This window comes from Belonocnema kinseyi, chromosome 3, assembly GCF_010883055.1.
Source record: "Belonocnema kinseyi isolate 2016_QV_RU_SX_M_011 chromosome 3, B_treatae_v1, whole genome shotgun sequence".
NCBI lineage: Eukaryota > Metazoa > Arthropoda > Insecta > Hymenoptera > Cynipidae > Belonocnema > Belonocnema kinseyi.
The window spans coordinates 126,482,765-126,498,416 of NC_046659.1; the positions used below are offsets into that span (position 1 = coordinate 126,482,765).

General features: G+C 21.6%; 1 protein-coding gene across 1 annotated transcript in view; it reads right to left on the reverse strand.

Moving 5' to 3' along the window:
• Window positions 1-14,679, reverse strand: part of LOC117170016 (protein ANTAGONIST OF LIKE HETEROCHROMATIN PROTEIN 1-like) — a 30,912-nt gene extending 16,233 nt beyond the window's left edge. Inside the window, exons 1-3 of the mRNA XM_033356531.1 lie at window positions 14,496-14,679; window positions 10,950-11,212; window positions 859-1,216 (exon numbers count right to left, since the gene is read on the reverse strand). Coding sequence (XP_033212422.1) covers window positions 859-1,216; window positions 10,950-11,212; window positions 14,496-14,599 — 725 coding nt within the window. The 5' untranslated portion in view covers window positions 14,600-14,679. The remainder of the gene's footprint in view (window positions 1-858; window positions 1,217-10,949; window positions 11,213-14,495) is intronic.
• Window positions 14,680-15,652: the final 973 nt, after the last annotated feature.

Consider the following 15,652-nt stretch of genomic DNA (forward strand, 5'->3'; position numbering starts at 1 on the left):
CAGTTCACTGAATGTTTTTTTGAACCTAAGAACTTTTTTTGTAAATAAAATATCGAGCTGAAACTTTGGAAGATTTATTAGAGTACAATAAAGTACGTTTAGTAATACTGCATTTTGGTAGGAACTTCACTGAAAATTATTTCATCTTTTTTCTGAACCTCAACATTTTTTGAACGTTCGAACTTTTTTTATACATAAAATATCGGTCTCAAACTTTGAGAAATGCAAGAGCCGAAAGAAAACTACGTTTAAGTACAAAGCTTAACAATGAAAGACGTAAAAAATATATTTTAACAATCAATTCCAACGGCATCAGTCGGTAACGTTGTACATGAAAATACGAACTCTCTAGAGCCTCGTCTAGTGGCCGCCAGGTTTCGTATTTTCGCGTACAACGTTACCGGCTGATGCCGTTGGAATTGATTGTTAAAATATATTTTTTTACATCTTTTATTGTTAAGCTTTGTACTTAAACGTAGTTTTCTTTCGGCTCTTGCATTTCTCAAAGTTTGAAACCGATATTTTATACATAAAAAAAGTTCGAATGTTCCAAAAATGTTGAGGTTCAGAAAAAATATGAAATAATTTTCAGTGAAGTTCCTACCAAAATGCAGTATTACTAAACGTACTTTATTGTACTCTAATACATTTCCCAAAGTATCAGCTCGATATTTTATTTACAAAAAAAGTTCTTAGGTTCAAAAAAACATTCAGTGAACTGAAAAACTGTGGTCGGTAATATAGGTATTTAGCTGTGTCACATGCCCTTAAGAAAGATAATTAAAAAGTTTCAGTTTTAAAAATATTTGGATAATTAGGAAAGGGGCCTCCCTGCAATAGATTTGAAAAGTTTATTACCAAAGGTTGGAATCCACGATTGTTTGGAGAACAAAGGAGGCATATTTTGCACTGTTTGTGAATTCTTTAAGCATCGTTGGACAGGGCACACAGGGAATGTGCGTATAGTCCAGGACACCTAGAATCTGGGGAATTCTCGTTCTCTCCTCGAAATGTCGAGAAATTTCGACAGCTTCCGCGGAGTTTGGAATTTTAATTTCTTTGTGGAGAATGTACTTGTTCAAGCCAGTTATAGCTTTGTAAAACATTTTGTGGGTCGTTGATTTGTGGACACCGAACATAGTGGACATTACACAGTATTCTGTGCAATATGCTAATTTGTGGAGCATGAGCGCCACTTGCTTTTCCACGCTCACTCCTAAAAAAAATATAATTCTCAGCAATTTTTGCTTTTATATCAAAATAACTTCCCTACAATATTTTTGCAAAACATTTTTTTTTGGATTTATGAAAAATATGACAATGTAAAACGTTAAAAATTTTATAATTAAGATTCAAGACTTTTAAATTTAAATAATTTGAATTTAAAGCGATTTAACTTTGACAATTTAATATTGAAAGCTAAATTGAATCTTTCAGATGCCATGTTTCTGATATTCTAGAATTTTTAATTGAAATGGCATAATAAAATTACAAGTTAACATTAAAACTGATTACAAGACGTTTTCCAAAATGAAAAATGATTTAAAATAAAAAAAACCTTTTGAAATATATAGTAATTTTAAATGGGAAACTCATTAATTTAAAACTGAACAAAATTTTGGTCACCAAACATTGTGTTATTAGAATTTTTTTATACTCAAACACTTAAAAATTTAAATTATTGTAAGTAAATTAAAATCGATTAATTTCAGATAGATTAATTTTCATCGTTTTTTATTTTAAACTCAATTTTTTATTTACTTTATTATTATTATTATATTATATTTTTCAATTTGAAATTACTTATTTAATTTTTCAAATAAAAATCGGAGAATTTTTAGATCTTAAATACAAAATCAAAAATGAAGATAAAGAATATAAAACAATATTGTTATGTTATGATTTAATTTTTTGAAAATGTACAGTTTCATGCTTTTCAATCGAAAATTGCTTTATACTTACATCCAAAATTATTAAATTCAAAACTGACTATCAAGGCCTTTAGTATAAAATTTCGAAATATTTAATAGTAAAATGGTCCTAAAATTGTTCTTTTAGGTATAAATTTTATTCTTTGGTTGAAAATTTAATAATATTCTTAAAAAGACATTCATTTTGGTTGCAAATTGTTCACAGTTTTTATTATGATCTTCTGGTTTTAGAAATTGAACTGGAATCTGCACTGGATGAAAATTTAACTAATTTTTAAGTTTTGTTTTTCTTTAATTCATTTATTTTAGAAGAAATGCCATCCTTTTTTAATAAAAATGTAATTTTTCGGTGGAAAATTCAACTCTTTTTTGAAAGTTTGTCTTTTTTATTTTAAAATTCACTTCCTTTAACAGAAATTAGTTTATATTTTGTAAAAAATTTACTTTTTGTTCAAAATTTATATTTTTGAGTTAAAAAATGAACTAAAATCTTTTCTGGAGTACAAAAATTAAATTATTTTTTATAAAAATGAAAGTATTTGGTTGAAAAAAATAGTCTTTTTGGATTAAAAATATAATTTCTTTCGTAGAAACTTCTTTTTTTGTTAAAAAAATCAATTTTTAATCTCGTAGAGTCAACTGGAATCTTTTTTTGGATAAAAACTGAACTTTTTGCTTTGTAATTAAAAATTCTTCTGCTTTCGGAGAAATTTCATCTTTTTAACAAAATTGCAACTCTATGGTTCAAAATTTAAAAAATTTATTTAAAAAGTAATTATTTTTGGTTAAAATTCATCTTCTTTGATGGAAAACTCATTTTTTTCGTAGGAACTTATTTCATATTTAAAAATTCATATCTTGATTGTAAAAACTCGTCTGAAATCTGTTTCAACTGAAGATACAATTTTTTTTTTCAATTCATTTTTTTTTATTTAAAACTTAATCTGTTTTAAAAGAAGCTTAACTTTTTTTAAAGAGAATGGATCATTTTGGTTGAAAATCCTTTTTCTTTGCTTTAGTATTCAACTAATTTGTTTGAAAGATTTGGTTGAATCACTTTGTTAAAAAATCACTTTTTTTTGTTAAAGATTTATATTTTTAGTTGATATTCTCGTTTTTTTAAGATTCGTCCTTTTTAGTTAAAAATTCGCCGTTTGTCGTGAAACATATCTTTTGTTTGAACATTCAATTTTTGTGAAGTAAAATTTGTTTTCTGGCTTGAAAATTCAATAATTTAGATAAACTTTTAATCATTTTTTGAATGAAAAATTTTTTATTCTTGGAAATTTAGCTGTTTGATTAAAAAATTTTTTTTTCTATTCTTTTTTGATTGAAATATAAACTATGATACTTTTTTTGTTAGGAATGTGTCGTCTTAGGTTGAATATTCAACTATTATATTAAAAAATCAGGTATTTTCTTAGGAAGTCATCTTTTATAAAAGAAAAGACATTTTTTTGTTTGAAATAAATTGATACATTTAAAAATTGTAAACTTGTATATAAAATACTGTTTTATTTGTTTGAAAAATATTATATGTTAACAGTTTTACAAAATTAAAAAGCTAGTATTTAAACATTAATGATTTGCAATAAAAAATTATTCAACGAAAAATCAGATGATAACCAAAATAATTTTATTCAAAACAATTTATTACAAAATTATTCCCCTATTTTTTGGCTTAAAGTTGATCCACTTTATTGAAAAATTCATCCATTTTGTTGAAAAATGATCTATTTTGATAATATATTTTTTTAATATTGGGAAAAAAAACCATTCCATTTGGAGCTTAAAATTTAGTTTTGTTAGTTGAAGATTCAGGTATTTTGATTTCTTTTTTAGAAGAAAATTAATCTTGTTAGTTGAAAAGTTAACTATTTTCTTAAAAACTTGTTTTTGGGTTGAAAAATAATTTTTTCAATTGCAATTTTTCAAATTGCAAATTATACATTTTTAAATATTTAGAAATAAAATTTGTTGACGCTTTTTGTTGATTTTGAAAGGATTCCCGACGATAAAAAAATTATCTCAGAACTCATGGAAAAATTTGAACTGATTTTTTATGATGAAAAATTAATTTCAAGAGAATATTTTTGAACATTTTGAAAGATTACAAAAGATTTCTAAAATCGTCATAACAGATTTTGAAAAGTGTTTTAAACAAATTTATAAGTTGAAAATATTTCAAAAATGATTTAACAAAATGTAAATTTTGGAAGAATTCGAAAAAAAATTCGAAGCTTTTTGAGAAGTTTAAAAGGCTTCAAGAAAAAATAAAAAACCTTTTTTTTAATACCTGGGAAAATTTAAACTCAGTTTGAACTTGGAAAAATTTATTTCTAAGTAATATTTAAAAATTTGTTTTCAACATTTCAAATGCTTTCCAAAATTTTCAAAAAAGAATCCGTAATATTTAACGCCAAGTTTTTTAATTTGCAGAATTTAAGAAAAATTTTGGAAGAATTTAAAGAATTAAAAAAAAATTTTTAGAATATTGAAAGTTTAGAAAATGGTTAAAAAACTATTTTGAGTTTGAGAAGATTTTCAAAAATTGTAAACAAAACGTACATTTTTGATGATTTCGAAAAAGATTTACAAGCTTTTGAAAAGTTTTAAAGATATAGAAACAATAAAAAACTTTCTTGAGATTTCTGGAAAAATTTGTAAAGACTTTTTATTCAGAAAAATGAACATTCAAAGAAAATTTTAAAAAGTATCAAAACATTCAAGTTATTTCTTAAAATTCTCCTTTTTTGTAAAAAAAATTTTTTGGTCTAAAATTTCATTTTTATTGGTAAAAAATCATCTTTTTTGTTTAAAAATTCAATTGTTTAGAGAAAATTCGTATTTTGGCTGGTAGATTTAACAATTTAGACCAATTTTTATTTCTTCCTTAAGTGCAAAATCTTGATTTGTTGCAAATTCATCTTTTTTTTTGTACAAATATCATCTTTTTTGATTGAAATATAAAGTATGACCCTTTTTTGTTGCAAATATATTTTTTCGGGTTAAAAATTTAAGTGTTTTGTCAAAAATACATCTGTTTTAGTAGAAATTTCTTCTCTTTTTAAAATAAAAACGCAACTTTTTACCTAAAAATGATTATTTTTTTGCTTTTTATTGAAGGATTATGTCTGGTTAAAAATTTGACATTTCAGTGTATAATTGAAAATCTAACTTGTCCATTTTCTTAAGATTAATCTTTGTTTCGTTGAAAATTCTCCTTTTTTGAAAAAAAAATTTTTTTGGTTTGAAATTTCATTTTTTGTTGGGATGTTATTTTTTTGAAAATGTACTTTTTATATAGAAAATTCCTCTTTTGGCTTGAAGGTTTAGCAATTTAGATAACCTGTTATTTTTTTCTTGAGTGAAAAATCTTTATTTGTTGAAAATTAATCTTTTTGGTTTGAAAATTCTTTTTTTGTTTTATAAATTTCATCTTTTTTTATTAAATTTAAAGTATGACAGTTTTAAAAAATTTTAAATGTATCATTTTAGGTTAAAAATTCAAGTCTTTTGTTAAAAATTCATCTATTTTAGTAGAAATTAATTGTTTTAAAATCAAAACGCAACTTTTGATTGAAATGTTTTTTTTTTGTTTGAATGTTTAACTGTTAAAGATTTATAATTTTTTTTAAATTAATCTTTTTTAATTGATAATTTAAATACTTGGATAAAAGTTAAACTAAATTGATCAAAAGTAATTTATTTTTTATGGAAGGCTTATGTCTGGTTAAAAATTTGTGAAAATATAGACTAATATTAAGAGATATTTAGAAGTTTTGAAAAGATTCGAATTAAATTTAGAACTTGAAATAATTTGAAATATTCACAGCCGAATTAAAAATAAAATTGCGATTTTTGCGGAATTCAAACAAAAAATGTATAATTTTTTTAAGAATTGTGAAAGACTACAAAAGAATATAAATTTTCTAAAGATTCTTAGGAAAATTGAAAATGATTTTTCACTTTGAAAAATTATTCTAACAGAAAGTTTAAAAAGATTTTAAGAGATTTAAAAAATGATCAAAAAAGAACATGGAAGATTTTAAGGATTTTATTTTATTTCCTGGATTTTCAAAAATTGTAGGAAATTCTCGATTAATTTTAAAATATATTTAAAAGTACTAAAAAAATGTTAATGAACTTCGTTTAAATTACTTGAAATAATTATAATTAATTTTGAATCTTCTCAAAACTTCTACATATCTCTTAAAAGGACTCAAATTCTTTCCACAAATACGAAGTGTTCAATTGTTATTTATACGTCAAAATTTAACAATTTCAATTATAAATTAAACACTTTTTAAGTAGAACAATTAAAATGATAACGCTAAAAGATTAAAAGTTTTTCAAAAATCTAAAGATTCAAACCGTTCTATGTAAAATAATTCAGTTTCAAATTTTTTTCTTTTAAATATTTGGTTTCAATTTACTCGCCTCAAATGAAGAATGTAATATTGCTGAATATTAAATACTTATTCTTTTTCTACATTAATAAATTTCAAATTAAACAGGATAAAAATTAAATAATTTAGACTAACAATATTTTTAATTTAATAAAAATATAAAATAATATATTAATACATTTATTGAATAAATTTAACATAAAAAATAATATAATGGAATACCAAAAACTCTGAATTAAAAATATATTATTGATAAATCATGACAGTTTTTATTTAAATGCTTCTAATTTTTAATTGTTTATATCCACAATACTGCAATTTATTTCTTTTAAAAACTGTTAAAATCGTACTTGGATAGATTTTTCTTCTGAAAATGCGTAAAATTAATAATATTAAAATTATATATAATAATAATAAAAGATTTTAATTTTTCGATTTTCAAATGTAACAATTTTTTTAACCTTTAAAACTACATTTTAAAATTCTTCAAATTAAAACATATGCTTACAAATTAAAAATCTAAAATGGAACATTTTTAAAGTCAAAGGTTTTCGAATTAAGCATTCTAAACTAAATTATATAATAATTTATAAAAATCAAAATTTAGGAAAATATTTAAAAACGGTTAAAATAAAAGTTGGACAAAACTTTCATTCTCAAAATGTTGTAAGATTCCTGGTCAAAAAATAAATTCACTGTCATTTCCCGGTTTTCCCCGGTCCCTTTTTTCTTTAAAATTAATTATTTAACTGAAAATGTAACTTATCCATTTTTTAAGATTAATCCGTTTTACTTGAAAAATCTCTTCTTTGTAAAATAAAACAATTTTCTTGATTTAAAATTTCATTTTGGTTGGGAAGTCATATTTTTTGTTTAAAACTTCAATTTTTCCAGAGAAAATTCGTCCTTTGGTTTGAAGATTTGACAATTTAGATAAACTTTTATTAATTTTTCGCGAGAAAAATATTTATTTTTTGAAAATTCATCTTTTTGGGTTTAAAATGAATTTTTTTTTGGTTTAAATTTTATCTTTTTTTATTGAAATAAGAATATATTTTTATATATATAATGAAATATAAATATAAATAAAAATCTAACTTTTCCATTTTCTTAAGATTGATCTTTTTTAGTTGAAAATTCTCCTTTTCTGGAAAATAAAAGAATTTTCTTGGTTTGAAATTTAATTTTCTTTTTAGAGAAACTCATATTTTTTGTTTGAAAATTCTATTTTTCTAGAGAAAATTCATCTTTTGGCTTAGAGTTTTAAGAATTTAGATAAATTATTTCTTTATCGAGGGAAAAATATTCATTTCTTAAAAATTAATTTTTTTGGTTCTTTTTGGGATTTTTTTAGGTTGAAGATTCAAGTATTTTGTTAAAAATTAATCTTTTTTAATAGAAATTTCATTTTTTTAAAAATAAAAACGCAACTTTTGGGTAAAACTTAAACTAAATTCATAAAAATTAATTTTTTTTATTCAAGACTTTTTTTTAACTGAAAATGTAACATTTCCGTTTTTTAAGATTAATCTTTTTTAGCTGAAAGTTCTCCTTTTTGGCAAAAAAAATTTTTGTTCATTCGAAATTTAATTTTTGTTGAAAAAAATAATTCTTTTTTTGAAAATTCAACTTTTCCATACAAAATTCGTGTTTTGGCTTGAAGGTTTGAGAATTTAGATAAACTTGTATTTATTTCTCGAGAGAAAAATTTTCATTTGTTGAAAATTCATCTTTTTGGTTTTAAAATTCCTTTTTTTTTTTGGTAAAAATTAAATCTTTTTTGATTGAAATATAAAGTTTTAGGTTGAAAATTCAAGTATTTTGTTAAAAATTCATCTTTTTCGTACTTTTTTTATCGTTTTAGGTTGAAAATTAAAGTATTTTGTTAAACATTCATATTTTTTAGCAGAAATTTAATTTAAAAAAAAATAAAAACACAACTTTTTACTTAAAAATTCTTTTTCTTTGCTTGAATATTCAACTGTTGAAGATTTATATTTTTAGTTGGAAATTCATCTCTTTTGTGAAAATTTACGTACTTGAGTAAAATTTAAACTAAATTGATTAAAATTAATTTTTTTTTTATTCAAGACTTATATCTGGTTGAAAATTCTCCTTTTTGGAGAAAAAAATAATTCTTTGATTTGAAATTTTATTTTTGCTGAAGTCATATTTTTTGTTTGAAAATTAAATTTTTCCAGAGAAAATTTGTCCTTTAGCTTGAAGATTTAACAATTTAGAAAAAAATTTTAACAAAATACTTGAATTTTCAATCTAAAAATTCATCTGTTTGGGTATAAATTAAATTTTTTAAAAAATAAAAACGCAACTTTTTAGTTAAAAATTCTTTTTCTTTGCTTGAATATTCAACTCTCGAAGATTTATATTTTTAGTTGGAAATTCATCTCTTTTGTGAAAATTTACGTACTTGAGTAAAATTTAAACTAAATTGATCAAAATTAATTTTTTTTTATTCAAGACTTATATCTGGTTGAAAATTTAACTTTTCAATTTTTTAAGATTAATATTATTTAGTTGAAAAATTCTCCTTTTTTGAGAAAAAAATAATTTTTTGATTTAAAATTTTATTTTTACTAAAAAGTCATATTTTTTGTTTGAAAATTAAATATTTCTAGAGAAAATTCGTCCTTTAGCTTGAAGATTGAACAATTTAAAAAAAATTCTTAACAAAATACTTGAATTTTCAATCTAAAAATTTATCTTTTTAGATTGAAAATTCAAGTATTTTGTTAAAAATTCATCTCTTTGGGTATAAATTAAATTTTTTCAAAAATAAAAACGCAACTTTTTACTTAAAAATTAATCTTCTTTGCTTGAAAACGAAAATTTATCTATTTCTTTGAAAGTTTAACTATTTAGTTGAAAATTAATCTTTTTTTAATTGAAAATTTAATTACGTGGGTGAAACTTAAACTAAAATGTCAAAAAAATAAAATTTTTTGATTAAAGGCTTATCTCTGGTTGAAAATTTAACTTTGCAGTGGAAAAGCCTTTTTTTGTTTAAATTTACTTTTTAACGGAAAATGTAACTTTTCCATTTTTTCAAGATTAAAATTTTTTAGTTGAAAATTCTCTTTTCTTTGTAAAAAAATCATTTTGTTGGTGTGAAACTTCATTTTTTTTGGAAAAAACTCATATTTTCGGTTTGAAAATTCAATTTTTCTAGAGAAAATTCATCTTTTGGTTTGAAGATTTAACAATTTATATAAACTTTTATGTCTTTCTTGAATAAAAAATTTTCATTTTTATAAAATTCGTCTTGTTTGATTGAAATATAAAGTATGAACCTTTCTTGTTGGAAATTTATCTTCTTAGGTTGAAAATTCAAGTATTTTGTTAAAAATTTCTCGGTTTTAGTAAACAATTAATTAAAAAAAAAATAATAAAAACACAACTTTTAACTTGAAAATTATTATTCTTTGTTTGAATATTTAACTGTTGAAGATTTATAATTTCAGTTGAAAATTCATCTCGAAAAATAATCTTTTTTAATTGAAAATTTTAACTACTTGGGTGAAGCTTACACTAAATTGATAAAAACTAATTTTTTTTATTCAAGGTTTATGCCTGGTTGAAAAATTTAACTTTTCAGTTTAAAAGCCATGTTTAATAAATTAATTTTTTAACTGAAAATGTAACTTTTCCATTTTTAAGATTAATCTTTTTTACTTGAAAATTTGTCTTTTTTGGGAAAAAAATAATGTTCTTGGCTTAAACTTTAAACCAAGAAAATTATTTTTTTTTCCAAAAAATAAAAATTTTCAACTAAAAAAGTTTAATTTTTGTTGGAAAAAGTAATTTTGCTGTTATTATTGAAAATTTATTTATAATAAAATTATAATTTCTAATTTTAGTTGAAAAATCATGTCTTTTGTGAAAATTTCAATTATTTTGTTTGAAAAATAATCTTTTTTAATTGAAAATTTAACTACTTGGGTAAAATTTAAACTAAATTGTTAAAACAAATGTTTTTTTTATTAAAATCTTTTGTCTGATTGAAAATTTAACTTTTCAGTGTAAAAGCTTTTTTCCTTTAAAATTAATTTTTTAACTGAAAATGTAACTTTTCCAATTTTTAAAATTAATCTTTCTTAGTTGTACAATTTTTTTTTGTAGGAAAAAAAAGTAATTTTCTTGGTTTGAAGTTTCATTTTTGTTGGAAAAAAGAATTTTTTGTTGTTGAAAATTCAATTTTTCCAAAGAAAATTCGTCTTTTGGCTTGAAGGTTTAACAATGTAGACAAAATTTTATTTATTTCTCGAGAGAAAAATCTTTATTAGTTGAAAATGCATCTTTTTGGTTTTGAATTTTTTAAAAATTTAATCTTTTTTGAGTCTTTCTAGGTCAAAAATTCAAGTCTTTTTTTTGTAATTCATCTTTTGTGGTAGAAAAGATATTTTTTTGTTTAAAATAAATTAATCAATTAGAAAATTTGTATCTGAAAAACTTTTTTATTCTATCAAAAAAATATTCCAAATTAAAATGCTGGTATTTGAATATATTATAATAATAATAATGAAAAAAAAATTTGTAATCATTGAAAATTATCCAATTAAATAAAATAAAATAATTTAAAGTTACTTGTTACCTTTTAACAAATTCAGAGAATTGTGAATTGGTGTTGCCCCCGGTTTGGGACTGATAAAAGGCCTCAAAATTTTAATCAGGTAAAGATACGATTCTCGGGAGCATTTAAAAGCTTCCAAACATTTTTCATCGGGATATCGTTCTTGGACAAAAATTTCCCACCAGTTATTTGGATCCAAGGAAGTTATTCTGTTTTGAATCAGTCGCTTATCAGCTGCTTTAGCTATATTTAAATATTTTCTGGTAGAAGTGCCCGCCCTCATCCTGAAAAAAATTGTTTATTTATTTATATTTACTAGATAAATTAGAAAAAATAGCAGGCTAATCACTGGTTTCTTATTTTGATTGATTTTTTAATTAATTAAAATATATAATTCTATTTTAAGTACTATAAAATATAATTAACAATCATAAATTTAAGTAAACGTTAAAATATATTTTAAAAAAATGTAATTTTCAATCCAAAATGACGAATTTTTAACAAACAAAAAAAAAAGATGAATTTTCAACAAAAAATATAATCTTAGACTTTTCAACCAAAAATAAAAAAATGAATTTTCTAAAAAACAAACAAATGTTCAACGCTGGAATTAAAAAAAAAGTTTTTCTGTAAATGCAAAGAATCTAATTTTTTCACCAAGCATTTCTATTTAAAATTAAAGCCAAAAAGACGATTTTTATAGAACCGGTTTAATTTTCAATCGAAAAGGAGATTTTTTTTCAAAAAAGAGGAATCCTGAATCTTTTAAATTAAATAATAATTGAATAGAAATTATCAGATTTATAGAATTTTTTAGTGTAAGATTTGAAATCTTTTTACAATTCGATATCTTCAAAGCTGAAAAAATTTCGTACACAAATCATCAAAATTATAGAATTTGTAGTTATAAAACATAAAACTTTTATATATTTTTTTATTTAAAAATTAAAAACACTTCAATTTTAAATATTATCAACTTAAAGTTTTACAATTTTGAAGCGTGTACAAATAAAATTTCTTTTATGATTTTTGAAATCAAAAGTGAAGATGTAAATTCTAAATTTTTTCAATTAAATAATATTCAATTATAAAAAATAAAAATGGTATAATTTTTTAATTGTAAGATTTGAAACTTGCCACGTGTCAAAATTAAAAACTTTTCAATTTTAAAGATTTACTATTTAAAGTCATACAATTTTGACGATTTGCAATTCACAATTTTTCATTTTTCAAGATTTAAAATTGAAAGTTCTATATTTTTTTAATTACGTTGAAAAATTCTTGAATTTAAAAGATGAAAAAATGGAAATTTTTGTATTCTGACGATTTCGAAGATCAAAAGTGAAATGCTCAATTTCCAATTAAAAGCCTTCAAACTTGCAAAATTTTTAATTCTTTAATTTTAAAGATTTTTGAAATACAAAATTGCAATTTATTCAATTTTAATGATTTGAAATTTAAAATAATTAAATTTTAAATATTTAGCATTGAAGATATATAAATAATTATTTTTTTCAATTTTAGATCTTCTATACTGAAGAAATTTTAAATGTAAATTATGAAAATTCCAAATGAAATACATAAAACTTCAATATTTATTAATTTTCTATTAAAAAATTTGAAATTCCTTAATTTTCAAGATTTTTAAAATAAAAAATTGCAATTTATTCAATTCTAATGATTTGAAAATTAAAATCATGCAATTAAAAATTTTTATCATTCAAGATGTATAAATAATTTTTTTTCAAGTTTAGATCTTCCAAATTGAAGAAGTTTTAAATGCAAGTGATCCAATTAACTAAAATTCCAATTAAAAGCCTTCAAACTTGCAAAGTTTTAATTCTTTAATTTTAAAGATTTTTGAAATACAAAATTGCAATTTATTCAATTTTAATGATTTGAAATTTAAAATAATTAAATTTTAAATATTTAGCATTGAAGATGTATAAATAATTCTTTTTTCCAATTTTAGATCTTCTATATTGAAGAAGTTTTGAACGTAAATTATAAAAATCTACAAAAATTAAAATTGAAAAACATAAAACTGCCATAATTATTAATTTTTTTGTTGAAAAATTTAAAATTCTTTAATTTGAGAGACTTTTAAAATACAGAATTGCAATTTATTCAATTTTTATGATTTGAAATTTAAAATCATTCAATTTTTAATATTTTTCAATGAAGATCTATAAATATTTTTTTTCAATTTTAGGTCTTCCAAATTAAAGAAATTTTAATGTAAATGATCAAATTTACAAAAAATCCAATTAAAAGCCTTCAAACTTGCTTAATGTTTAATTAAAAAATTTTGAATTTTAAAGAGTTTAAAAATAAAAAATTGAAATTTATTCAATTTTAATGATTTGAAATTTCAAATAACTCAATTTTAAATATTTATCATTGAAGATGTATAAATAATTTATTTTCAATTTTAGATCTTCAAAATTGAAAAAATTTTAAATGTAAATTATCAAATTTACGAAAATTCCAATTATAAATCTTAAAACTTGCATAATTTTCAAAGTTTTTATTTAAAAAATTAATAATTCCTTAATTTTAAAGACTTTTAAAATAAAAAATTGCAATTTATTCAATTTTGTCGATTTGAAATATAAAATTATTCAATTTTAAATATTTTTCACGAAGATTTAAAAATATTTTGTTTCGTTTTTGTCAAAAGTTAACTTTTCAATTCTAAGGCTTCCAAGTTAAGAAAAAATCGTTTGTAAATAATTAAAATTGAAGAATTTTTAATTCTAAAACTAAGTTTCCACAGTTTTTAGCCGTTAGTTGTAAAAATTAAAAACTCTTCAATTTTTAATGTTTAAAACTCAAAGTTTTATAATTTTGAAGAGATACAATTGAAAAATCTAGAAGTTAAAAAACGTTTAAATAAGAATTCTTAAATTTTGATTATTTTGAAGGTTGAAAATAAATTTTTTTTATCGCAAATTTTCAAAAATTAAGAAATTTCGAATATAAAGCATAAAAATGACCGATTATATCATTAAAACACTTAAAAATTGCTTAATTTTCTATCAAAAATTTTCAAAATTATGAACACTGAATTTTAAAAATGTACAAATAAAAATGCCTAAATTGTTATGATTTTCAAGACGAAAAGTAAACTTTTCACTTCTGATTCTTCTACATTAATTTTCATGCTGTATAATTAAAAATTCTTAAATTTTTTCAAAAGGTAACTTTTAAATTCTATATTAAATCTTCCAATTTGAAGAAATTTTGAAAATAAATGACCAAAATTTAAGCATTTTAAGTGGTAAAACTTAAAACTTGCATAATTTTTAAATATACAAATTTAATTCTCTTCAATTTTAAAGATTTCGAACGCGAAATTGTATAATTTGAAAGAGTTGCAATTGAAATCTCTTCAATTTAAAAAATGTATACATAAGAATTCTTAAATTTAGGTCATTTTGATGACTAATAGTTAATTTTTCAATCCTAAATCTTCCAAATTTCCAAACATGTGAAGTAAAAATAACAGCGTCATTCAAGTGGAGAAAATCTGGCCAAACTTAACCATACTTTTGAGGTTATACTTACATTTCTGCATTTATTATTATTTTCTTGAACTTTTCCGATGAAGCCATTATGTCGTCGTTTATTAATTTTACAACTGATGAATATCCACCGATCAAGTTTTCCATAAGATGAAAAATTATAAAAATGTTGTGAATTTTGGGGACAAATCCCTAATTTACGAAAATGTCACAACAAAAAACCTAACCTTCGTGACTTGTGAGTGCTGAGTTTCTGTTTCTGACTTGCAAATAGCGGGATTCACGGAACTGGCGGGACTTTTGAATTTCTAACCATTTTGATCTTTTTGAACATTTATTAATTTTGTATGCTTCTAAATAATATTATTATTTTATACGAAATTTTATTCGAATAAAATAAATATCATACTGAAAAACAATGCTGATATTAAATAAGAAATGCTAATATTTTTTATAAACCGAACACTTAGGAATTTACATTACCGGCGATTCCACTTCTCGCACGTAACGTGTTCGTAAACCTAACCTAAAACCTAAACTCCAAAAAAGCCAATGATTGATGACCATCAAGTGAGTTTTTTTGGTTTTACTTGAATTTTCTACTAAAGAAACTATTTTTTGAGACGGGTATATAAAAAACCGAGAAAATTATAGTCAGGGAATACTTGGAACTCGTGGAAAAATCATTAAACTTTGTTTGTCAGGGAAAATTAGGAAATAGGGCATATGGAATAAAACCGGTAAAAGTCAGGGAAATTGTATGAGAGGAACTATAATAAATAATCATCAAGAATAATAACATTTTATTAAAATATTAGGAAATTCCAATTTTGTTATTTTAATTTAATTCAAATATGAGCTTAAGAAATCTGCTATTTCTGTCGAAAATGTAACTGTTCTGGGCAGAAAAATATGCCCTTTTAGAGTCAAAATTAACCTGCTTTGGTAGAAAAGTCATTTTTCGTGGTCAAAAGTCAACATTCTTGTTGAAAATTCAACTGTGTGCTTAAAAATTGAAATATTTTGATGAAAATTGAATTATTTTTGAAACATTCGTCTTTTTCGATAGAAAATTCATAATTTTTGGTATTCTTTTCTGAAAAATTCTTTATCTTTTTGAAAATTTCATTGTTTTGTTGAAAAATCAACTATTTTGTTTATCAATAATCTGTTGCAGTTGAAAAAATCCATTGTTTCGTT